At 32.8% G+C, this 26,968-nt stretch overlaps 2 protein-coding genes across 3 annotated transcripts; one reads left to right on the top strand and one right to left on the bottom strand.

Annotated features, from left to right (window-relative positions):
* Positions 1 to 3,654: 3,654 nt before the first annotated feature.
* Positions 3,655 to 7,300, top strand: LOC130797697 (UDP-sulfoquinovose synthase, chloroplastic). The gene is made up of 3 exons (XM_057660403.1): positions 3,655 to 3,926; positions 5,242 to 6,328; positions 6,655 to 7,300. Exons 2-3 carry the CDS (start codon positions 5,282 to 5,284, stop codon positions 7,054 to 7,056), a joined length of 1,449 nt encoding a protein of 482 aa, XP_057516386.1. The 5' UTR covers positions 3,655 to 3,926; positions 5,242 to 5,281; the 3' UTR covers positions 7,057 to 7,300.
* A 789-nt stretch (positions 7,301 to 8,089) lies between these two features.
* On the bottom strand, positions 8,090 to 17,612 carry LOC130797696 (ATP-dependent zinc metalloprotease FTSH 4, mitochondrial-like). Of its 2 annotated transcripts, none has more exons than XM_057660401.1 (7): positions 17,358 to 17,612; positions 16,020 to 16,296; positions 13,403 to 13,603; positions 12,155 to 12,403; positions 11,873 to 11,997; positions 10,285 to 10,761; positions 8,090 to 9,166 (listed from the first exon to the last, which is right to left on the bottom strand). In XM_057660401.1, the coding sequence occupies exons 1-7, from the start codon at positions 17,382 to 17,384 to the stop codon at positions 8,237 to 8,239; spliced, it is 2,286 nt and encodes a 761-aa protein (XP_057516384.1). In that variant the 5' UTR covers positions 17,385 to 17,612; the 3' UTR covers positions 8,090 to 8,236. The 2 variants fall into 2 exon arrangements, with proteins under 2 accessions (XP_057516384.1, XP_057516385.1); XM_057660402.1 differs by having other exon boundaries at positions 16,020 to 16,263.
* Between the last annotated feature and the right edge of the window lie 9,356 nt (positions 17,613 to 26,968).

Raw genomic sequence — 26,968 nt, 5'->3', positions numbered from 1 at the left:
TAAAATTAGAGAAAAATTTTAAAAGTTTATATAATAAATTTTTGAATAATAAAAAAAATCAGAAAATTTTTTCACATTTTTTAATTTTTTTTCGACATCTTATTTTAAATTTATATTTATTTTTATTTTTTTAAAAAATAAATTTGCTATAGCATGTCATCCGATAACCGAGTTTACTCTAGGAAAATACCCCTTAAAGTTAGGATTATTCATAGTTAATCAATAGGTGAGATTATTACAGAAAAATCATAAAAAAGTTGGATTATTCTGAGTAATTTTTCCAATTGCAATAACCCTCTGTTCCTTTGATTTGCACTTTAAAATTTAAATATGTGAGAGATTTTTGATTACTAGGATGGAAATTCAAAGGGACATGGGGAATTTTTTTTTTATCTATTTAATTTGTTTATTGTGCATTTTAGTTTATCTCAATAAATTTGTTTGATTTCTGTTTTTAATATGATTTTATTTTTTTAAATAATAGATTCTCTCTATTATAATTTTTTTTTGAATAATACCTGATTCATCAATAAAAAGTCATACGACATCTACATCAGAGATAAAAATTAGCAAGCACGTAACAACTTTAACCAAAGATAATTCAAAATAACAAAACTACAATCGTTGTATATGAGATCTGACAATTCTGAATATCCTCTTTTACATCATTGTTTGACACAGCCTTCTACGAGGGGGTCTTTCGATCTTGTTATAGTCTTAAGATAGAATTGAATTTGATGTAGTTGATGGTAATTGCAATTTTAGTGTCTGCTGCATTATCGCATTAATCTCTACCAACAAATCAATTACAAACCAAACTTCATAACTACAAACTCTCACGAAAAGAGAGATCAAAATCCAATATATGGATAGAATTATTTTTTTTAAAGGTGATATCAGTCGGTTATGTAGACAATTACTGTCAGTGCGCCATGTCTGCTCTATTCTATTTGCTCGTCATCTTATACTTTGTCCGAATTTTTTAGTTATTCAATTTTCTTATTTAGATATTTGATCTTTATTATCCTACTTTTATTTTAAAATTTATATTTATAGGTGGATCCCTTATTTTCTTAATATTAAAAATACTTATTATTACATATGGGTCTATTATATAGGTGCTCTTCTATAATTTTTAATATTAAAAACACCTAATATTACACATGAGTGTACTATTTCTAAGCGGTCTCTTTATTTTTTTTAATATTTATGTCCAAATTAAATGGAACAACTAAATTAAATTAGAGGGGTATTATTTTTTAGATACTCTAGTGCCTAGTGCCTAGTGCATAGTGCCCACCACCCTTATCAAGTTACCCTATAGATACTTTTTTAAATAATTATTAATTTTTTTGATTTCATTAATTTTGTCAAATATGTATGTCATATTTCACTTTTTTTTTTTAATTTTCAATTTCTCATCAATATATTTAACTTATTTTTTCACTTTATTTACACTTTCTCACATTTTCATGTAAAGTATGTCTTTTTATCACTTTTACTTTTTTTTCCTTGATTTTCATCCAATTTATACTTGAGATTTTTTTTTGAGACAAAGGGGAAGCATTTGATAGGAAAACCAAAAAAAGGAGACGAAATTTTATAAAAAATAATTGGAAAAGATTTGTGAATGAGATAAAAAATAAATTGATTATGTAAATGAAGATTAAAAAAAAGTTATTGACAAAAATGAAAATTGAGAAAAAATTGGTGCAATAGAATAAAAAAAAAAAAGTCATGCAATATACAATATCACATGGTGAGTCCAAAGTTATTCCATCCCGAATGACCAATGTTTTGTTCATGGTCATTTCACGAACGAAATTGGGTTGAGTAAGATTTTATTATGGAGTTTATTCACAATTTTGCCACTGGATTAATCATTATTTATTTATATTTAATTATTTATATCATCTTAATTAGTTTTATATAATGCTAGTGATTAATAATTAGTTTTATTTGAGGTTTATTGTTAAAATTAAGAAAAATTATCTAGAATAATCTAATCTTTTATTGGGTTTTTTATTAGAATCTAAGTTTTGATTAAATATGAATAATTCTAATTATTGAGAGTGTTTGCTAAGAATACACCATAGTAACCTTTGATCTATAAAGCAATTAATTTGCATAAAAACTATAAAAATAAAAATAAAATAAATTATAAAAAAATTTAAAATATTAAAAAGAGTAATTAATTAAGTTTAGTTTTTGATTTAAACTTTGAATATAAATGTTTTAGAATATTTATTTTATTTTTCCTTTTTTGGTACTCTCTCTGTTCTTTTTTGATCTTCCACTTTGAGTTTTTCACACATATTAAGGAAGATAGAATCTTTGGGTTGTAGTGGGTATTATTTTAATTAAATAGTAGTGTGAAGTAATGATTGTATTGGAAGTATGAGGTTGTAGTGGGTATTATTTTAATTAAATAGTAGTGTGAAGTAATGATTGCATTGAAAGTATGAGAGAGAAAATAATTATAAATAAAAGAAAAGTGTTACATTAAAAGAAAAGGGGGGTTTTAAGGGGTAAAAGTGGATAAAAACTTTCTAAAAATAGAAAGTATTCTAAAGTGGAAGAACTTTTGAAACTACCCGTTATAGTAATGTGGAAGATCAAAAAAGAACGGAGGGAGTAGCAATTAACCTATAAAAATCAGTCACTATTTGTTCATGGCTAAGTGACCATAAACTTGAGATTATTCATGGTTAATTAAAGTCAATTAAATATTAGATTATAATGGGTGATTTTTTTTAAACAAACAAGATGGACTCTCCCACCTTACTCCTCCCTCACCTTCCCTTCCCCTTCCCCTTCTTTCTTTTCTCTTTATGCTATCCAAATAAAGTATTAATATAGACAACAACATTAACTCCGAAAGCTTCTTCATAAGAGAAGTTGCATTAAAACCTTAGCTTACTTGCATATGTGTTCAAGCTTAACACCAAAAGCTTCTCAATAAGAGAAGTTATATTGACATACTTCAAAAGCAAATCAACAGCACATAACTAAATGTAGTGTTCTTAACTTAGTTCAATAGTGGCAACACATAGTACAATTTTCCTATCTTAATATAAATGTAGTACTTATGTCTTAAAATTCATTACAATCTTCTTAGTGATTAGTAGTTAGATGCTTGAGTTAGAGCTTATATCAAGAGAAATTCTATTACATGAAACATCAATGAGTTCAAGAATATCACTGCTCAATAAAGTAGCAATTTAAATTGCGTTTGATGGTGTATGTATTTATTTTTAGAACGTTACACCTTACAACCTATCAAAATAAAAAGTAGAGATTTAAGATGTTCTCTACATTTAAATATACCAATTATATTCTGACAGCTACCATAATCGCTATTTTTATCGTACAATATTAATTTACAATTTTACACTATAATTAGACAATAAAATATCTAACCGCTACAATTGTACCACTATTAAAAACTACCGCGACAAGTCTACAACTACTTAAATAGTTAATAGCTACCCACATAACTATCTTGTTACCGATCGTGACCAACAACTTTTGCGGTCCGAATCTTCTAAAATTTTACTCACCAACCATCTCCGAAGAAAGGTACTGTTAAACACTTTCCATCTCTTTCGGTTTGCATCGTATTAATCAAATATTACTATTAATGAATATTGTGAAAAAAAATATGAATCCTATTATTACGGATAAGATTATTGAAAGGTCTTTTACCAGCATCCCAAAAAATATAGAGAATAACAAAGCGAATATGCTACTGAAATCTTAGATATTCGAAAAAATTATCATACGTCAATTCTGAGCTTGAAATGGAGTTCATTACTTTTGAGTAACTGTCCCAATCGCTGCTTTCTTTCCTTTCTTCTTCAAATTTCAATCTCTCTGTTTCTCTCTAAGAATTTCGGTTGAATTTTCTTTGACTGTATCTTTATAAGGTAATATCTGTCTCTATAAACTATATCTTGTTATGGCTTTTGTATAAGCTCTGATATAGTGTTATTTGTGTTTTGAAATGGTCGAATTTGATGGGTTCTTGATATATTTGTGATTTGTATTGACATCCATTTCTGCCTTATATGTGTTTGTTGAAATGCCTGTGTACTGTTTAAGCTCAGAATTGCTATTGTTTGCAATGGTTTCTTTTCAATTTTGGGTGTCTCAAAATCTATTATGTTCCTTGATTTGTATAATTGTTTAGCTTCAGCCCTTGAAACATGATATTCCATTATCCTCATGCCATTAAATAACTCCAATGTACGGGGCTTTACCCATGTTAGTGATGACAAATAGGCTATTTTGGATTGACCTTGAGTATTGTTGAAATGTGACACATTGGAGGGAAACTATTATTTACTGAAGGAGCTTGTTTCTCTTGCCCTAAATCATGAAGTCCAACAACACATAGCATATTTGCAGAAATTTTTCTTATCTTGGAATAAGATTAGATTGACTATTGAGGTGATCTATATTGATTACAAATCTATCTTTTTCCCATCATGACTCTTAATGTTCGCCAACTGCTTGATTATCCTCTAAATACTCACCTATTTAGTGAATTGTGATGTATGTTGCTTCCGCTGTTTGGGTTTATTGAAATCCACGCCTTTGTTATCACCAAAAAGGGTAAGATTGCATACATTCGATCCTCTCAGATTCCCGATAGATGGGAGCCATTTAATGGCATTGGGTGGAATGGGTTGCATTCTCAGTTTGAAAATAATAGTTACATTCATATGTTGATGAGAAAAGGTTGTCACCTTTTGTGATTTGTTGATTAATGATAATTTCCAAAAATGCCTTAATTTGGATAATTGGAAGAGCGTAGGAACCCATGGGGATAAGAAATAGTCTCTTATTAAAATCTGCCCATCCCAGTTATTTTGATAAGTTCTGGAAACATGACTATTGTTTTTGGCAGATCAAGTGATAGTTTGATTGCAAAAGTACTCTGTCCCAATGTGTTTTTCACAATATGGTTTTTCTTTTTTCTTTTAGTATTGGTATTAAATGAAGAAAGTGAAGTTGAAATTGTATGGATGATATTAAAAGAGTAAAAATGTGTGCATGAAATTAAAAGAAACCGGTAAGATTCATTACTAAATAAGGAAATGAGGTGAAATGAGCGGGACATCTCAAAATAGAAAATGAGAAATTGAGAGGGACAAAGAAACTATATATTTGTTCCACAAAGTCATCCATCGTAAAAATGCACTAGATATACTTAAAATGACATCATGTTTCCGAATGTAGGTGTTTTGTTTTGCACATTGGTGAAATCCCTATTGTCAGCATGGCTCATCTACTTTCAGCTTCTTGCTCCATGAAAGTATCTCCAAGTGAGAAACTTTCCTCCAAATGTTGGAACATGGGATCAACAAAGTTTCCTGTATCTTTTACTCCACAAACGTCAAAATCATCAATTAGAAAGCTTGTTCACCAAGGAGATAACCTGAAAAAGTTAAATGTTGTCCGTGCGACCACTCTACCTGTAGACCAGGATACTAAAGCTCAATCGGGCACTGGTTCCTTAGAGAGCAATGGCAATACATCTGGTCGCAAGCGAGTTATGGTTATTGGTGGAGATGGTTACTGTGGTTGGGCAACAGCCCTTCACCTATCCAATAAAAATTACGAGGTTGCGATTGTTGACAACCTTGTTCGTCGGCTTTTTGACCATCAGCTTGGTCTTGATTCCTTGACTCCTATTGCCTCAATTCAGAGCCGCATTCTCCGCTGGCAGTCTTTGACTGGTAAAACAATCCAGCTTCATGTCGGTGATATATGTGACTTTGAGTTCTTAGCAGAAACCTTCAAGTCATTTGAGCCTGATGCTGTTGTCCATTTTGGAGAACAACGATCTGCCCCATATTCTATGATTGATCGTTCAAGAGCTGTATACACTCAACAGAACAACGTTATAGGGACTCTCAATGTTCTGTTTGCGATTAAGGAATTTGGAGAAGAATGTCACCTGGTAAAGTTGGGCACTATGGGAGAATATGGAACTCCAAATATTGACATTGAAGAAGGTTTTATAACAATTACTCATAATGGTAGAACAGATACTTTGCCTTACCCCAAGCAGGCTAGCTCCTTCTATCATCTGAGCAAAGTCCATGATTCACACAATATAGCCTTCACATGCAAGGCTTGGGGGATCCGAGCGACTGATTTGAATCAAGGTGTCGTTTATGGTGTGAGGACAGACGAAACTGCAATGCACGAAGAATTGTCCAACAGGTTTGACTATGATGCTGTTTTTGGTACAGCACTAAATCGGTTTTGTGTTCAGGCAGCTGTCGGTCATCCCCTTACCGTGTATGGCAAAGGGGGTCAGGTAATATTCTGGAATTTCTCTTGCACATTTCAAACTTACATAGGCTGATGCTTGAAATAGCTAGCAAATTGTTTTGACTTTAAAATCATATTTCATTCATATTTATCATATGAGCGCTCTTGTCAATGAACTTCCCGACTAAAAACATTTCCTTGCCTCAACTATTTGAGTTTGATACAATCGTTTATGAAGGTAGTTGTATAAGAAAATGTTGAGCATACGCTTTACAGTCTTCTCTAGCTTGCCTTCAAAAGGCGTATAGCAGCTTATAAATAACTTTAACCTTTTTGAGATGCGTTCGTAATGTTCTTCCCTATTTCATTCAGACGAGGGGATATCTTGATATAAGAGATACTGTTCAGTGTGTGGAGTTAGCCATTGCAAATCCTGCTAAACCTGGAGAATTCAGAGTCTTCAATCAATTCACGGAGCAGTTTTCAGTAAGAGATCTTGCTGCCCTCGTAACAAAAGCGGGAGAAAAACTTGGTCTAAGTGTTGAAACCATATCCGTGCCAAACCCAAGAGTCGAGGCAGAAGAACATTACTACAATGCTAAGCATACTAAACTCATTGAGCTAGGTCTCCAACCACACCTTTTATCCGACTCACTTCTCGATTCTGTGCTAAATTTTGCAATTCAATACAAAGATCGTGTTGACACGAAACTAATTATGCCTAGTGTTTCCTGGAAAAAGATTGGAGTCAAGCCACAAACTCTTCGAGCATAAAGTTAGGGAGAGGAAAGAGAGTTCTTTTTCGAATGAAGAGTTTGCAGATATGTATTCCGTTGAGTATTGTATTTGTATTTTATTGATTAAACTGTTCTTACATAGAGAAATTAGCAGTTAGGTAGCTGTTGATCTCAAATTACGTTTGCGGTGTTAGAGATCATGTGTTGTGTACAATAATGTAACGCTTGAATGTCCTCTCAAATGACAATATATGTATGGCTTAGAGCCGAAAATAGCTATCTCTGTTGGTTCTTAGTCCTGTCACCTGTGTACTTTGCTGTCCTTGCCTCCCGGTTTCTCATTAAACTCGTAAATGAGCACATTAGAACCTGATCATAACTTGTTTTGTAGATATAATAAACTGTTTAGCCTCTGTACATTTCAGTCGGTTCAACTTGTTTGTGGCCTTGCTGTTTGGCAGCAGGTATGGGTTATGGCCTTATGGGTAGTATTAAACAAATTCCGCTCGGTTTATAGTTTGCTGCACCATTAGTTTGACCGGTCACGAGTAGCTAGCTTTTTAAGGTATAAAGAAGATAATCAAAAATATTGAACTTACAATTAATATTCTTAAATTAAACATTCTTTATGCAAGTTTATGATTTTACTTTTGATAAGAATAAAAAACTATCGAGTATAATTTCGGGGATGTTCAATGTGCATATGCTTGGAGATCGGAGAGAAGCAAGTGATCTATACAAGTGAGATCAGATTAAATTATTGCATTGATAGGTGTACAAAATTGTACGAGAAAACGTATGAGACGTAGGATTGTAAAACCGTAGAATCGATCATTGCAACTATGAAAAAAAAGATCAACCCAGTTTTTATATTGATATACTACTTAAACATGTCAGCTCTGATTATGCAGTTATGCCACTAAAGATTTTAGTCCCTTTGAATTTGCTGCATTATGCAAATTAAAGTAAAAACCTTTTAAATGTAATGTAGCAAATTCAAAGGAGTGGAGAAATTACATCTCTAGTCCACTTTTCCATCTGAGTGATGAACTGATGATACAGAAGTATCATCAAATTATTAGCAGCAAATATAGACAAGAAATGTTGCAATGATCATGAAAACACATATTCTCCAATGATAAAAATATTAAAAATACATATATGCACATTGATTCCCATTAGTTAAAACCTGATGTATAAGGAAAAAGTTCAAAAGGCTAAGAACCCACAGGAGCAACCCCTTTCGCTTTTGCAGCTGCGGTTGCCGCAGCTGCAGCTGCAGCAGCGGCTGCAGCTGCTGCTGATGCGGCAGCACTTGGGCTTGATGGTGGGGCCGTGTTAGACTGCTCACTACTCTTAGTAACTATCTGCTCTTGCTGCTCTTGCTTCTGCTCTGAGCTAACTTTTGCAAGCAATTCCTTAATTTGATGACCCGTCATGGTCTCGTTCTTTAGTAAAGAATCAGCCAAAGCATGGAGCTCCTTGCTATGAGTCGTAAGAATGGTTTTTGCGTTGTTGTATGCTCGCTCGAGTAAAAACTTGACCTCTTTCTCAATAAGGAGCCGAGTTTCGGTGCTCATGCTACGTCCATTATCATCATAATCATGAGTCACAAGCCCAACCTCTCTGCTCATACCATACTTTGTTACCATTGATCTTGCAAGTTTTGTTGCTTGGTCGAGATCAGATGATGCACCAGAAGTTACTTCATTCTCCCCAAAAATGAGCTCCTCAGCAACCCGACCCCCCATGCAAACGTCAAGACGGGCAAGCATTTGTTTACGCGAGATACTTGTTTGATCCTTTTCAGGAAGTTGGGTAACCATCCCAAGGGAGAGACCACGGGGGACAATTGTTGCTTTGTGAACAGGGAGGGCACCATCAGTATGCATAGCGACAAGGGCATGACCACCCTCATGGTAGGCAGTCATTTTCCGATTTTCTTCAGAGATAACAGCTGATTTACGCTCGCTACCCATTAAGATTCTATCTTTGGCATACTCAAGATCAGACATGCTCACTGCCTTCGCCCCATCCATTGCAGCCTTCAGTGCAGCTATATTGACAACATTAGCCAGATCGGCACCAGAAAATCCTGGAGTTCCTCGAGCTATAATCATGAGGTCCACATCATCTCCCTTTAGAACCTGTAAACAGTAAAACAAAGATATGGTGTAGGTATCAACAGCAGCTCACATTAATCAACAAGATGAAAGCCACAAGATTACATCACACTATTACTCATGAGAACCAGAGAAAGTACGCAAAAAAATTTCATATACCACTCTGTATTTCTCAACTGAAAAACCATCTATCTTAAAAGCTCTCATCTGAACTGAATGTATGAAAACTTATGTAGGCCCTTAAAAGAATTCCAATAGTTGCGCTTCGACTTGTGCAACCTTTATAAAAACTTTAAATAGTTTTGATTTTGCTTATTATAAATTTTGTAGTCCATTTTCAAACTTATTGACCCTGGCTTGAAGTAAATTATAGTATTATTTACCATCTCTAGATGACCCCTAAGGGAACTTATTGGCCCTTATATGGAATTATTTTCATTCCTCATGGCTATCATTGGAATTCATCTGAACTTATTTTCTTTTTTATAGATAATTCTAAGTGTATTTTCATTTTTCACTTATTACCCTTAATCACGAGTTTCTTATCTGGAGGCTGGAGCCAACCTAACACAAAGCCTAAACCAGAAAAAATCACACCAAAAAGCTGGTAAACCTCTGGATATTATTACAGAGACAACAGAATACAGATACTCAAACAGAAGAAATCACCACCAAATATCAAAAAGACAACCAACAATTTGACAAGGTAACCCCCAATATAAAAGAAAGAAAAGTATTAAGTCAAGAAAGGGAAGCTAACGGACTAAAAGCATTTCCATTTCAGCGATGAATCAACAGGCAATGAAAATAAATAGTTCACTCCTAGTAGAGCTTTTGTTACCAGTTGAGTTGGGTCATGCATATAAGTCTATTAGATAGTAGCTTATTAAGACAAATGATCAACATGATTCACAAATTAATTTTCCAGCTTAGTCAGTTTGGATTGGGTCAATTTTTACAATTGAGTCCGGTATTTAATTAACATTTTAAAAAGCTAACATATTCAAGACCACTTATGGTTTACCATCTCTTCAACCTCCCAAGGTTTTTATGTAAAAATGATTTCATTTTTAAAATAACACAAATAAAGTGAACAACTTAGTTTTGGTAGAAACAGATATTTTACTAACATCGTTGCATACCTTACCCATATGAACTTCTAAAATCTGTCTGCGTCCTTCAACATCTGGATTGGGAACTGTAACATGTCGATCAAATCGTCCAGGTCTAACCAGTGCATGGTCCAACGACTCGGGAAAGTTAGTTGCTGCAACCACAATGATTCCTTCACTTTGTTTGAAGCCATCGAGCTCAACAAGCAATTGGTTCAATGTCATCTTCATATATTGCTGATCCTTAGGGTTACGACTTCCCCCTATTGCATCTATTTCATCAATAAAAATGATACAAGGTGATCGCTTCTTTGCGGCAGCAAACAGGTCTCTCACCCTCCTGGCTCCAACACCAACAAACATCTCCTCAAACTCACTACCACTGCAAGAGAAGAAAGGCACTCCTGCTTCTCCAGCAATAGCTCTGGCTAACATAGTTTTTCCAGTACCAGGAGGACCAACAAGCAAAACACCCTTTGGGAGTTTACCACCCAAACGAGTGAAGCGCTGTAAATATTAAGTGTCAATAAGACATAACTATCCATGCAAGTATCATGATAAAGACAGATATAAATGTAACCAGCACAATGGTACAACGAGAAAATATATAGCAGTAAGAAAGCACCTTCCTTCCTAGCACCAAAGTGATGTCATCAAACCCCCTCCTCACCCACAGCCCACAAAAGGCATAAGATGAAATACATAACATACCAGAAAGCACATCAAAACTCCGTAGGGATAAGAGTCGTAACAGCTAAGAAACTACATTCTGAAGTTTAATTAACATGAACTGTAAACATAGTGGAAAATAGCCCCCAGATCATATTGCAAAAATAAGGCCGCATTGTATGTTATCGGTCGTATTATGAAGGTTTTTAACTTTACTGAACTAGTATACCTGCATCAAAAAAGTATAAAAACAGCGCTTTAGGCCGTTCCACGAGATATTTCATGGTTTAGGCTGATATTTGGCGGTACGGTAACCAGATAATCCCCGTTACTGCATCACCATGTCCATTATCACAACCGTGACTGTACCGCATTTTAGCACAGTCCAACCGTTTCAGATCGTGACTAATACCACATTTGTGCACTATGCTGTGAAGTGTACACACTGCAAAACCAATGCTCGCTCCAAATTTGTAATTTGCAACAGATATCTTAAGACTTCCATAGGGTTCCCACTCAAAGCTTCATTCATTTTTTTGAGGAAGTGGAAAACGGTATGAATGTTGAAATTTCAACAAGTGCAAGCCAAAAGAGATATAGAAGCCCAGGAAATGATCACAGGAGTAAATAGCTTTTGCTTATCTTCGTTTGATGAGTGTTATCCCCTGTCATTTTCACTTCCTTTCCATCACAGCAATGCTTTCACTCACTCTATCCCCCTACTTTAACCTACTCTCTCTCTCTCTCTCTCTCTCTCTTTAATGTCAATTTCTTAATCTCCAGTCCATACCAATCGTAATGAGCAAGACATGTAAGGCTTAATTAGGAGAAACAATTGCAACGTCAAATCCAACATAAACACACACACCGTTTTCAACAAGATCATGAGATAATTTCATAGCAAGGACAATAGATCCAATGAAATACACAAGATCTAATATGCACAAACCTTGGGATCTCGAAGATAGTGAACTATCTCCTCTAGCTCAGCTTTCGCTTCATCAACACCCTTTACATCATTAAATTTCGTGTTAGACTCCATACTAGGCTGTACCTCTTCATTTAGACCCAACCCTGAAATGTGAAAAAACAATTAGGTAACTTCCACCTCCTTGCCCACTCTATCAAACAAAATAAATAATAAAAAAAAAGATAAATTAACGCAAAACAAGAAAGAAAACTCAGACAGCCCTTTTGCCCGTCAATCAATGCTGAGAGCTTGGTTTTGTACCTTTACTAATTCCTCTATCTTCAATTAGTGCTCCAATTCCTGAAATTAGGAGAAAAGCCAATGCAATGGTACGAAATGTACGCCACAGCTGTTCTTTAAAATTCCCTCCTTCAGCAGTAACCATGTGAATTGGAGCACCAGCAGTTCCAAGTAATCCAGGTTTTGTAGATTTCCCCACATTGGGGAAAGCGGAAAGTCCACCCATGCTCTCTTCCACAGAAAAGGTGTGGCCACTGGTGGCAGCAATGCCTGAAGACATCAATAATCTAACTGAGCATGAGAGAGATAATGATGACAGCATAAAAAGAGACATATATATAACTGAAACTGAGATAAACAGAGGGAACTAGCAACATTTGACAAAAAAAGAGACGAGACTTGTGAGATTGAAAAAAAAAACAAGCATTTGTATTCATTTTGCATTCATGATGAGGTAGTGAGGTACACAAAATAGTTGCCTCTTACTATATCAAAAGATATCCCAGATAAGAAAAAAATATTTATGAGCACAAAAAAAGATCTTCCGCAAAAAAAAAATGAGACATTTAGTAGATGACAATCAGAAAAAAGTATTGTAGAGATTGACTGTTACACCAACAATACAAAAGCTGGATGGATGAGCAGCAGATGTTCTAGGTTACTTAACAACCCAATGAAGTAACCAAGTCTTGTCCACTACAACAGCTATCATTTCTTTTACATCTTTTCAGGTGTTTTCGAATTTATTTTAAAACAAAGAGTTGATCCTCAAAGCATGCACAGAAGCTCTTCAACAGAATATCAAGGTAAAGCGTCAAAAAGATAAGACCCGGAAAGTTAAATTAGAAAGTGAAACTTATTTCAAACCAAAAAAAAAAGAATTATTATCCGAGTTCTTGGACATATACCCGCATTGGATGAGTTCCAGATACTGAGTAACATAGTCAATAATGACATTGACACATATAATGGCCAAGTCAAAAAATATGATATGTCCAATATCTTATTAAGCACTCGGGGGACAGAATAGAACACAAACATTGTCCATAAACCAACAGTAATTATCATGAGATAAACTTTATTTCTTAAAGAGACAACAAGCCAAGTCTTATTCCATAATCGTGGCAAAGGAGAGAGGGCGTCTTTTTGCCTAGACATAAATGGCAAGAGTACTGTTGAAACTTGTACAATAAGTTAAAATTTAAAAGCAATCACTGATTCACCATAGCTGGTTATAAATTTAAAAAAGATAGAAAAGCCAGAACAAACCTCTCTGCAAGGTCTGGAGCAACTTGCTTTGGTCCAATCTATCAACCTTCACCAGAGCTTTCACATACTCAGCAACAGCAGCAGGGCTATTATGCAAAGCAGGTTGACTTTCAAAAGCTCTTATTATAGATTCTGGATCACTTGCTCGGCGACTTAGGCTCCCAGCATAGCTTGACTGGAATCTCTTCCCTGCAAGCCTTTCTGTAAAACAAATCAAATGGTGATGAATGATCCTCATAATTGAAGCACACAAATATCAAAAATTGACAACGGACTGGGCAGGAAAGAACATCAGGTAATTTTGTAAAACAAAGCCGCTATTTCTCTGACAAAGATAAAAACTAGGAAAGCACAGAAAAGGTACTCCCCTAATTAATTTGGATTTCATTAAGAATCTGCTTTTGAAACAACACCTCTACCAACTGGCCAGTGTTATGAAAATATAACAGGAATCACAGATTTGAACTACAGGAAAGGTGGAATGAACTAAAATAGCCATTTTAGCATGAAGATAAGAAAATGATAAAAGGATGTGCAAAATAACAAAATGGTGCGGTAAGATGGTATTAATGGTAATAAACAGTAAAAGTGTTCCATCCATGAGTTGGGTAGACCCTCAATGATGTCCATGCAAACGTGTTCCCAACATGAGTTGGAAAGGGCAAGGGCTATAAAAGACCCCTGGGTTGTTGATATGATGATTTAGCTTATTGGAAATGCTACACTCCATCACATGTTTGGTGATTTGGGTCCTCATTCTATCCCTATACCATACTGAAGCAATGCGAAGCTAGGTTATCAATTCACCACAAACCAACACAAGTTTTTTCAGTGCACTTTGACCTCACTCGTGCGTGCTCGGGAAAACTCCCTATGAGGTCATCCATCCTACAATTGCTCCTCCACCAAGCAACGCTTAACTATGGAAATCTTAGCAAATGAACTCCTTTAAAACAAAGATGCACCTTATAAATATGGATAGTCTACTAATCGTTTTAAAGCTCAACCCGGGAAGTGTATTATGTTTTATTGAGGAATAGAATGCATGTTATTTAGTATGGTTTTATTTTATAAATGAATATTGTAGTTCAAAACTCTTGTTGAATAATAATGAAGTATTTATTGAATTTTAAACAACATTTTTCCTATATTTCATTGATTTTGTTTTGATGAGTTTTGAATAAATCAACTTCCCGAATCCATCATGCAATATCCTTTGTTTCCAGCCATTAAAAATCTTTTTTTTTTTTCAGTGCCCCAAAGTGGTCCCTTCTTTGAACACAAAGAAACCAACCTCTACGATGTTCATCTAAGGATATGGCTTTGCAACCCACCCAACTAACTTTTCACCCTTCACTTCCTTTCCTACTCATCAATCCCCTCTCTAAGAGACTACCACTGAGTAGGTACACTTGCATCTTTGCTCCCCATGCAAACATCATCAACCTTGAAAATTAGAAGGTATGTATAGCATCATCGACCTTCACTATTTTTGTGAGTCATAATGAATGATGCTACTATATCTAAGTGCTAGGTTGAAATAATTCATGACGCTCCGTGTAAAATGAAAAGTCCAAGTGTTTGTAAATATGTAGAAATTTTAACTATTTGAGAGGTAGAAATGAAATGAGAATTCTAGCAAAAATAAGCTTACATTTGCACTCCTATCAAGCCAAAATGCACAAGAAAAAAATTGTTTATATATATATATATGAAGAGGATCATGTGAAAACGGCTTAAAGTGGGGAAAACTAAAAACAGGGGTACATATTCAGCTTTTGCGGTGATACGTTTTTGGAATTTTGAAAGATAACAACTTTTAAATCGAGGGTACATAATCAGTCTATGGGCTACATATTTTCAGTGGCAGTATGAACTAAAAAAACACGTGTACTCCTTTACATCAAATATGTACCCCATTTAATGTGATATGTACCCTATTTAATGTGATAATACTGCTTGATTTTCATTTTCACAAAAAATGTAGTTTTTTCATAGAACTTGGCCTTTTATATATATATATATATATATATATATATATATATATATATATATATATATATATATATATATACACACACTCCCATCAATAGTAAACCTTGAAAGTCCAATTTTGACCAACAAATCCAAATCAACACATCGAAGAAAATTTCTATTTGATATTAACAATGTCATTTAAATCTCATTACTAACAAAGCTCTAGTAAGAGAAGTTTTGTTAGTCCTCATTCCTCTATACTAATCCCATCCTAAACACATCATATAAGGGCTCTATTCTACATAAATTTAAGAATAAACAAGCAATAATACTCATGCCTAATATTCAGCAAAAGGAAAAGGATCAAATAAGATACAAACATCAAATAAAACACATCCTATTCTCATTCCTTGATGAAATTACAATGATTATTACCAATTGATTCAAAACCATTTCCTTCAAACCATTTAAGCACAATGAACATAAGGAAAAAATGTAATGAGTTTAAGAAATCAACTTACAAGCCATGAACAAACCACGAACAACCACCACAGCCACCACTTAGGTGAAAAGGCTAGAAATTTCCCAATAAACACAATTTCAATCAAACTAGTGACTTCAAGTAGAATATCTAAATTACCTCTAGGATGAGGCAACCTCCATATTGTTGAATAGAGCCTAGATGACACAACATTGTGTAGATGGCTTCCAGTCAAATATCGCCTATGTAACTTGGAAATTTCACCTCTGCTATCACTTAGTCGTCGCAAAGTTGAATGGAACCTAAATGGTAGAGATATTTCACTTCCAGCATTATGCAGTCGTTCCAAAGTTGAACATAACTGAGTACTCAATCGTGCAAGCTCATGTTCATTTCTTGCCGCCTGCCAAGCCAGAACAAAACAGTTGAAAAAAACCTGAAAAAAGTGGCACCCGTCTTCTATCACTTGAAAAACCTTTTTCATGTTTTACAGGTGATTGGTATTTATAAACACAATGTTGGAGCATAACAAGGCCACACCAATTAGTATCGATCAAGTCATAAAAGTTTTCAAATCTACCAAACTCATACTACCCACATCACAAAGGTGTAAAAAAAATAGCATTTTAGGATAATTCAAGTGACAGCGTTTTAGGATGGTTCAAGTGATACTCAGCCCCCAAGAGATTACAATACTATTTGTTTTAATCCGTCCCTTCAACTTTACCACATTTTTATTTTGAGCAATGGTCCCATCAGTTTCTTTAATTTTTATCTATACATATTATCTCTCATTTTCTCTTACTTTTAATCTTATCCACACATATTCTCTCACTTTCTCTTCTTTTTAATCTTATCCGCACAATTCATGTGTCCCGCCATTTTCTTAAAATGCGTGTAAAGGTGGACTGTTGTAATCTCTTAAAATTTCATGAAGATAGAGGGGGTATCTCATTATTTTGGCCAATAGTTGGCATTACAAACTCATCGCTCTCATTACCACATCATGTTGACCATTATCGCAATAGCTACCCACATCTTTTTTAAAAAATAGAGTACAATCAAACCTATGGAGTCCTTTACTAAGCCATTACATTTGGCAACTTCACAACAATTGATAGTCTCAAACCTTCAATTACCACAATGAAATTGATAAGCTATTGATTTCCGAACAATTAAGTCTTAACCTAGCAGAAAAATAATCTAACAGCCCAAATCATCATTTTTACAGTCAACCTCAGCTCAAATTTTCAAATAAAACCCTAAATCAATTTCCAATTAACATGGAATAACAATAAATATTCAACACTCAAAAACTGAAAACATTAAACAACACCCACAAATGAGTAAAAACCCCGCATCAGAGCATTATAACTAATTAAAAACAGTAATAACCAGAATTTCCACACGAATTGAATCAATAAAATACAAAACTTAAATACCAATTCAACATTTGATGATCAAACAAGGAATTGCGAATAAGGTCGATTCACTAACCTGCCTACGAAGTTGTCTCCAGGCCATCAAAACCCGAAACTCCTCCTCTATGTAGTTAATCGATCAATATTTGGCAACCCTCAACAGAAAGATGAATCTTGTACTCCTATTTCATACACGCGTTCTTAGGGATTTGGTAGAGAGAAAAGAAGCTCGATGTTCGATTTGGTTCAGGCTGAAGAAAATTGTGGATCAAGTTCTACTTTTTTTCTCCTCTTTGTTTTTGGGTAATGACTAATGAGCATGAAAACAAAAAATTTATTAGTGAATTAATTGGCTTAAATTTATGTAAATTTAATGTTTTGCAAATAAAAACAATTTACTGTTTTGCGGATAAAAATTTTAATTGTCTTAAATTTAGTGTTTTGTAAATAAAAAATGCTTATTCTGAAAGACAATCTTAATAGATTCTCAAATGAGACGATTTATACTAAGATCATCCCAATTGGTTGGCTCAATGTATGTTTATAGGCTTAAAATGATCATTTATGATCTTAAAATGACCAATTATAAACTTAAATTGATCTCTAATAATTTGAAGTGATTACTTTTTATAGTCTTAAATTAATCACTTACAATCTTAATGTGTTCAATTTGAGAAATTAGTTGATTGTATACACTGAACTTTTTAAAAAGCAAGTTTTTTATCATAAAAAATTCTAAAATAAGTGTTTGGAAAATCTTATTCCCAAAATAAATGTTTTTGAATCTAAGTATGTGATCTTAGACTACTGATACTCTTTCGCTTATTAAGTTGGTGTTTGTGTTTTTGCCTTTGTCTTTATATATCATTTTTTTATTCGCTTTTACCTAGTTATTTTTATTTATTTATATATTTTTTTATTTATATGTTTTTTACTACTGAATTTTTTTCTAAGGATTCGTCTGTGGATCTTTTCGACCCGAGAAACTCTTTGGTTGCATTTTCCTTTATGGGTATGAGTTATCATCTTTCTTCCCCCTAAACCCTCATCAAAGATTCATAGTTTCCTACGAGCGGGATACATTGGGTATGATGATGATAATGATGCATCCAAGCATGTGGTCAAATTTTGCACGTTATTAACAACGAACAAAAGTAGGCCAATTTAAAAAGTCAAAAACAGTCATAGTTTTTTGTTCTTTGTTACTAACAACGAACAAAGGAGTGTTGTTCAAATAAAGGTGAACTACTTGTTCATTATAATACCGAACTAGGAGTTGACCTTATTTGACTGGCACTCCTTTGTTCGTTGTTAGTAACATCGAACAAAGGTATTCCGATCTTTTTTAACCGTTAGAAGTGCTCCAACTAGACGTTTATTGTTACTTAGTTTGCTTTTAGTAACATCGAATAAATGTTCAATTAACACGTATCAAAAGGCTTACCTGCAATCAAATGTCTCATTCTTCACTCGATATATAGCTCTAATTCCTTTATTATAAATTATATAAAATATATTTTAAATTAATTTAATTATTTAATATAATTTAATTATTTAAGTTAATATTCAATTGAGTTATTTAATTTAATTAATTAGTGTTGATCACTGTTGCGTTTGGATGTCAAGCATTGATATTGTTCAAGAGAAGTGACATTGTGGTTACGAAGTTGAATATGAGCGTTAAGCGATTTTAACGCACGTATGTTCTACGATGATGAAGCATTAGGTTATACTTACTTTAGGGGGTTGATTCAGAGGATGCAAAATCGCAGAAAAGTATCATTACTGAGCTCGATGATGAGAACGAAAAGCTTCAAATCAAGTAAAATAGCTTGAAGAAGTGATTGGATGAAGTTTTGATCACGCATGAGAGGGAAGAAACTTAGAGTATCATGAGGAAATTTTTAAAAATGTTGGTACTTTAAAAAATAATGCTCCCATTTAGTCTTTAATGTCTCATCATCAATGAGATATGCTAAGAATTGTCCATTTATCAGTTTACACTACTAATTGTGGAGTTGATCTCAATACTGAGCATATATGAATTTGTAATTCATCCAATGTCATATTCGAATTGCATACCACCAACATATTTAACATTCCTATTATTTAAATTACTTCATCCCAAAAACATAACAAAGTCACACGAAAATATGACATTTTCTAAAAAAAACACATTATATCCAAACCACTATCAACTTTATGCCAATAAGCATAAGTACATATACTCTCACCATCAAGTTCAAATTCAATAAAAATATAAATATAATTAAACCCTAAAATCAATTTTATCATTCAAATTCACCATCAAGTTCAAATTCAATAAAAATATAAATATAATTAAACCCTAAAATCAATTTTATCATTCAAATTCACCATCAACAATTAAATTCAATAAAAATATAAATATAATTAAACCCTAAAATCAATTCTATCATTCAAATTCACCATCAACAATTAAATTCAATAAAAATATAAATATAATTAAACCCTAAAATCAATTTTATCATTCAAATTTTAAACCCTAAAATCAATTTTATCATTCAAATTCACCATCAACAATTAAATTCAATAAAAATATAAATATAATTAAACCCTAAAATCAATTTTATCATTCAAATTCACCATCAACAATTAAATTCAATAAAAATATAAATATAATTAAACCCTAAAGTCAATTTTATCATTCAAATTTTAAACCCTAAAATCAATTTTATCATTCAAATTCACCATCAACAATTATTCAATATAAAAAACAAATAGAGTACAAAAATCAATATAAAAGTATCTTTATCGAATGATATGAACAAGTGAGTTTAGTTTGCAAATTTGTGGTTTTACATTTGAAGGAATAAGGACATTACAAATAAATTCTAAAATGAATAATAAAACACAAAAATGGATTTAAATAGCAATTAGCAATTAGTTATTTGCGACTAAAGATGGAAAATTTATTGATTTTTAGAAGGCAAATTCAGCCCCTTTAAGATATCTAAGTACAATATATTTGCTGAATTTAAAAAGAAAATTTCACCCTTTTGTGCTTCAAAATTTCCGGTGTTAAGAATGGATATAGACTTGAATTTTTCTTTTCTTTTATTACACATACTTAATAACAACATAAAAATAACATTGCTGATTTTTGAATCAACCATGCGCTACCCTTGATGATTTTGTACCTTGATATTATTTGTGAAAAACTTAAGCATTTAACAAATTATGGCTTATAAAAAATGTTTTGTCGGCTCATGAACACTTGATCTCGGACCAACTCAAAATCTTTTATTTTAAGGTTACGAACATTAAATTGTCAAAAAATATATTTAAAATTTAAAATAATTCATATCTATATATTAAAAAGATTGACATGTGATTTGGTTTTCTGACCGGCATTTCTAAACATTTCTACGACTCTATGCATTGATGGTTTCACTGTTGCATTCATCAACTAAATCATTTGCACTCTTTTTTCTGCCACATACTAAGTCTAAGAGCAACATCCCATAGCTATAAACGTCCGATTTATGTAAACTACCTTCGAAACTGCTACAAAAAACCTCATATAGCCAATACTCCCTCTAGCCTCCGTCATTGATATATTGCTATTCTTATGGTGCTAGTTTGGAGTTTTGTTATCAATTCGATGGCAAAAAGTTATATAAACGATACCTTGGTCCACGAGTGTTAATTCAACCAATATAGTCAATACTATCAAACTTATCTTTATTTCTAAGCTACACTAGATCAAAAGACCCCTCAAAGAAGGTTAAATCAAACAGTGATGTGACAGAGAGAATGCTTTAGTGTCAGATTTTCTTTACAATGATTTTTTATTTGATTCAAATTGTTATGTATTTGATCGAATGTTACTATATTGTTGATGCCACGTGATATTTATTAAGTTCTTTTTAAAAAAAATATAAATATATATAATTAAAGATACGTTGTAGGAAGTATTAAATACTCATTTTGTTAATTTTGTTATTATATAAGATTTGTATATTTTATCATTTAAATTTCAAGCAATTAATTGATACTCCCTGTACACCTAATTAATCTTTTAGTGTAAAATGAAATTGTAGTTGAAAATTAAAAGAGAAAATAATATCAGCTGTAATAACAAGTGGTTAAGATGAAACGAGAAAAAGAATTTGTGGATGAGATTTAATAAAAAGAGATGATACCATTGCCAAAAAACAAAATAATGCAAGATGAATTGAACAAAATAAAATAGAAATATGAGTTTTCTCACTAGGATAAAGGGAGTATTGAGTAATGATATTTTTTTGACAATAGAAATGAAGTTTATTCCTTTGTCCTTTGAGTTTATTACTTAAATTAAGAAAAAATGGAGAAAAAAGTATTTTAGTGGGGATATATATACGTAGGTGGAGTCACGTCCTTTGATAAATTTTAGGTTTTAGTTTGGAAGGGAGAAATAGATTGCCAGTTTTAATGAGGTATGTAGACGGGGTCATTTTCAAAAGAGATAATGAGATGGTTGATAGTTTAGCAAATAATTGGTAGTTGATAACTAATTGGAGTAACGGATTTGACCAAAGAACTATATCAATTGATTTGACCAGTTGATATTGAACACACTGGTCGAAGCAGCTTGTTTAAAAACAACTAGTTCATATTAGCTAATTTACTAAACACTAGCATTAGATCAATTGACCAACCAACCATCTATTTGTGTCAAAATAAACTAACATTTCTCAAAAAACTAATTTACCAAACACCTCCAATGTAACAAAGAGGCAATACTATATATGCAGTAGAGGTATTCATGGGCAAGTTTGGACGAGTAGCGGATTGGACATGATTATAAAAATTTCACCACGGACTTAAATTTTCAAAAGTCCGTTCGCCATTGGGGGCTATATTTTTTGCCAATACCGACACTCTTTTTTAGCAGCGAGACCGTGGTTAAATGAGCATGAGTGATGTAAAAAATTAAAATACATTCTTAAAACAATACAACGCATTATCCTAAATACTCCAAATACAAAAATATTTTCGAAAAACCAACTTGATGCATGAGAAACACATAAGACAGTGAAGTGAAAACTCTAAATGTCTACACTATTGGACTATCGAAGTAAATAGACTGGATTTAGAGTTTAGGCTCTTGGAGTACTATATATCTTTTCATATAACTTCAAAATAACAGGCAGACGGGGTTATCCATGGATGCTTTTTTTGTGGTGTTAACCGCCCGTTTAACTTAGTAGGCGGGTACTACTAGTCCAAAAATTAATTTTTTAAAAATTGTTATCTAAACCCGTATGTATTTTGAGCAAGGTGCATTGAGCCTAACGGATAACCAACTCAAGGTTGTGTTTAGTAGGAGGGATTAGAGGTGACAATGGGATTAAAAATGCCAAAATATGGAAATTCCATGTTTGATTCATGGGAATAGGATTAAAATGAAAAATGAGATAAAATCTTGATCAATTCCCATGAACTTATTACCAAGGGGTTGGTATTAGATGGATGAGAATTGCGGAAAAAAATGCAAAAGACATTTATACCCTTAAAAATTGGTAAATTTTACAAACCAAATGAGAGATATTATAATTCTCAAATTATTTTCAAAAATAGTAAATTGATAAATTTTTATTTTATTTCCAATCTTATTTCGACCCACCAAATAAGAAATATTACAATTATCAAATTATTCACATTACATATCAAACAAGAGGTTGAATTATATTTTAAATACAAAAAAGACAAAATAAATACCAATAAAGTAAACAAAACAAAAAAAGATTTTTTAAAATTTTAAAAGCCCCACCCTATCAAAATCTTTCACATAAGGGTGATTTGTCAATATTACAAATCACTGTCGTTTACTTATACTACCTCATTTTCAATCTCAATCCCACATTTTTACCCTTAAATTTTCATTCCCACAAACCAAACTCCCCCTAATATTTAACAAAATGTCTTGGGCTTTGTTCTCTTCAACTTATTTTCTAAACTTATTACTTATTTTTATTGAAATCAGATTTAATCATATTAGACCAGACCAAATTAGATTAGCTAAACCTGTTTAGATCAGATCGAAAAGTTTTAGACCGGATCAGATTAGATCAGATCAGACCAGATCATTATTATTATTATTATTATTATTATTATTTGAGGGAAAGATTTTTGTATTACCCAAAGTCAAAAAACGAGATACAAGGGATGACCTGAAAGTAGATGATGACAAAAGAATGGTAATAACAACAATAATAATAATTATTATTATAACTTTATGAAACCTAATAAGATCATATGAGGTCAGACCAGACCAGACCAGATCAAATCAAATTAGAAAAATTCAGATTATATCAGACTAAATCAGACGAGATTAAACCTTAATAAATTCTAATATTGATTCACTTTGATCGGACAAAGAAAACATGCTCTAAAGAGGACTAATGGATTACCTGATAGAAGTTGATGACAAAAGAATGGTTGAGCGCCATTTCGACAATGACAAACGAAATCATATGGAAAATTAGCTGATGAACCACACCTACCGCCAGAGTCCTCGCACATGGAACACAACGTGAAGTTGTACATGTACTCCATCTTCACTTTTTGCGGATTCAAATTCATACTCAGAATCGTATCATTTTGAGTTTCGCAGCATATAATTGTTCACCGGTATACTTAAATTGCTCTTGCAACTGCACCAATTATTTAACAGTTATGAGTTTCCAAGGCAATCAGTGTCGAGGAACCACTCAACCAAAAATTTAAGCCAATAGTTGAGGCCTTAGGATATGTAATATACTCTAATACGTCCCCTTACACGAAAGCCTATCGGACTAAAAGGATGGATGCGCATAGGCGCTGAATGTTCTCTTTAAACGAGGGGTGGTTGAGAATCGAACTAGTGACCTCTTGTCATATTAGCTCTGATATCATGTTAAGAAACCAACTCAATCAAAAACTTAAGCTGATAGTTAAAGCCCAAAATATGTTATATACTCTAACAATAAGTGTCATTATTTCTTGCATCCGAACAAGTGACATTATTTTTGAAGGAACAATTATGACATTCATAGAACAAGTTCAAGTCTGTATAATTATATCCATATGGCTTGAATAAAAGAAGCCTGAAGTTCCTAATTATATTAATTTCTTGACAACTATCAAACCAGCCTTGGTGAAATTCGATGGTTTTTGAAGATCTATCAATATCATCTACATTAAATTCTTGATTATGTCCATCCATTACACTTCGTAGATCATTATCTTCAAAACAACTGAGCTTAAATTCTGGTATCCCACAGAAATCGGGCCTATGATTTCCCCAGAAAGGATGCCCAACATTTTTAATTTTACCGCACGAATATAAACGCGAGCATGCTTCATACATTGGATCTTCATTTTCACCATTTATAGGCATAGAGATCAAAAATCCAATGAAGGCTATTAGTATGGACATAACATGGAAGATGGTCTTCATTTTCTTTTGATTTGTGCTTCTTCATATGAAAAAAGAATTAATATCCTTATCTCTACCAGGTGAGGGGTGTTTTATATGTGGGATTATGGGATGGAAATAAGAAATTATGTCCAAATTTCATAAAATTTTATGTTTGGCAAGTGGATTTGGGATTAAAGATGGGATTTGGAATCAATTTATTTGCCTTGAATTCCATGGTTTTGATACCTAGGGCAAGTTTTTGGGTGAGAATTTAATTTTAGGTGGAAAAGACTTTTATAGCCTTATTTATAAAATTTTACAAGTTTTTTTTTTTTTATTGGGATAAATTGTAAATTTATATTTATTTTCAATATATATCTATAGTTTTCAACTTACTCCCATTAACATACCAAATAAGAAAATGAGAGTATATTATATAAATTTCTAACAATTAAAACTCAATTTTAATTCCATATTTTTATCTCCAAATTTCCTTTTTTATAAATCAAACACACCCTGAGTGTTAGGTTGGAGAGACGACATAGAAATGAGGGTTAGTGAATGGAATCGGCACAACGAACTGAGAAATTAAGGAGTGGGATAATATAGAGAAAACCTAGGTGTTAAAACCTTGGAAATTCATGGCAAAAATTCTCATTCACATTCTCATATTTTTAATCTCAATCTCACTTACCAAACATGAATTTTCATGATATTTGGAAATTAAATTTCCGTTTCCATCCAAAATTCCCACATACCAAACACCCTCTGAGGAAATTAAGGCTTAGGGCTATTTAAACTTTTTTAACTATTGGGTTACACGGATCTGACGGGTACCTAAATTTTATAAATAAAAGTGGCTCATGACCCTTCCCGATTAAGGCGGGTTGGGTACTCGAATCTGAGACTTGTTGTTAGTTATTAGATTTTACCCGACATTAATGCTTCGGGTTAGCGGATTGAGTCAAACAGGTCGAGTACTTTTAAACATCCCTATTATTGGCTTCCAAAAAAGCATTTTTGATAACTCCTTGTTTATATATTGTTATAGATCTGATGTTGCTTATTTACTTTTTGATGTGGATGACTAACAACCTCTTCGGTCTCCTTTTGCCAGTCTATTATGGCTAAATTGGATTATGAGTTTTCATCATGGATCTTGCTCCCCCTAAGCTACTTCTTGGGTATTGTTTCTCGCTCTGCTATTGGCTTGTTCTCTTAGAAAAAGTATGGTGCTGCAATTCTAGACAGAGCCAAAATATCGAATTGCAATTCAGCCTCTACTCCTATTACTACTACTGGCAAACTTAGTGTTGGGTCTGGTGCTTTTTTTTTGAATCTCAGTTTGTATCAATTTTTAGCTTGTGCTTTGAAGTATCTCACTTATACTTGCCCAGATACCTCTTATGTTGTTCAAAAGGTTTGTCTTTTCATGCATTATCCGAATATTGAACATATGACTACTCTCCATCGCATTGTTTCTTATGTTGAAGGTACTCTTGACTATGGTTTACACTTTTCCAAGTCCTCTCTTTTCTTCATTATTATCTTACACAAATTTTGATTGGGGCGAGTACTCTGATACTCGTCGTTCCACTACTGGTTATTGTGTCAACATAAGTAATATTTACTTTCATAGTCTTCCGAGCAACAACCTACTTTATCTAAGTTCACTAGTTCATTATCGAGACTAAAAACCATAATGTTGCTACTGTTGTCTCTAAAACATGTTGGCTTTATATAACTTACTTCTTGAGCTCCATTGTTTTATCACGAAAACTATCATAGTTTACTATGATAATGTTAGTGTTTAACTTTCCGGCAATCATGTCCATCATTAATACACAAAACATATTGAAATGGACATTCACTTTGTTTATGAAAAGGTCCAACGTGATGAAGTTTGTGTTCTTAATGTTGCATCTCGATTTCAAATAGTTGATACCTTTACTAAAAAAATTTTTAAAATTCTTTTTGATGATTTTCTTTCGAGTCTCAGTGTCTATAAAACTTCCGATTCGATTGTGGGGTGTGATAGAATAAGATGATAGAATTAAACATATTATGTTATTTATTGTTCTTGTATAATTACCTTAATAACCACTTATTCAGTATAATTGTTGAAAATAAACACAATTATTATTTATTCGTTATTGCTTGATCACAAAGAGACTTTAAAAACAATTATAAACAATAAGTCTATTTATTTTAAGCAAAAATAAATTTATTTAAAAATAAATAATAATTAAATTTATTTTCCA

This window comes from Amaranthus tricolor, chromosome 13 (genome assembly GCF_026212465.1).
Source record: "Amaranthus tricolor cultivar Red isolate AtriRed21 chromosome 13, ASM2621246v1, whole genome shotgun sequence".
Classification (NCBI taxonomy): domain Eukaryota; kingdom Viridiplantae; phylum Streptophyta; class Magnoliopsida; order Caryophyllales; family Amaranthaceae; genus Amaranthus; species Amaranthus tricolor.
The sequence above is the reverse complement of the archived record's forward strand: the minus strand, read 5'-3'. Positions and strand labels throughout refer to the sequence as shown.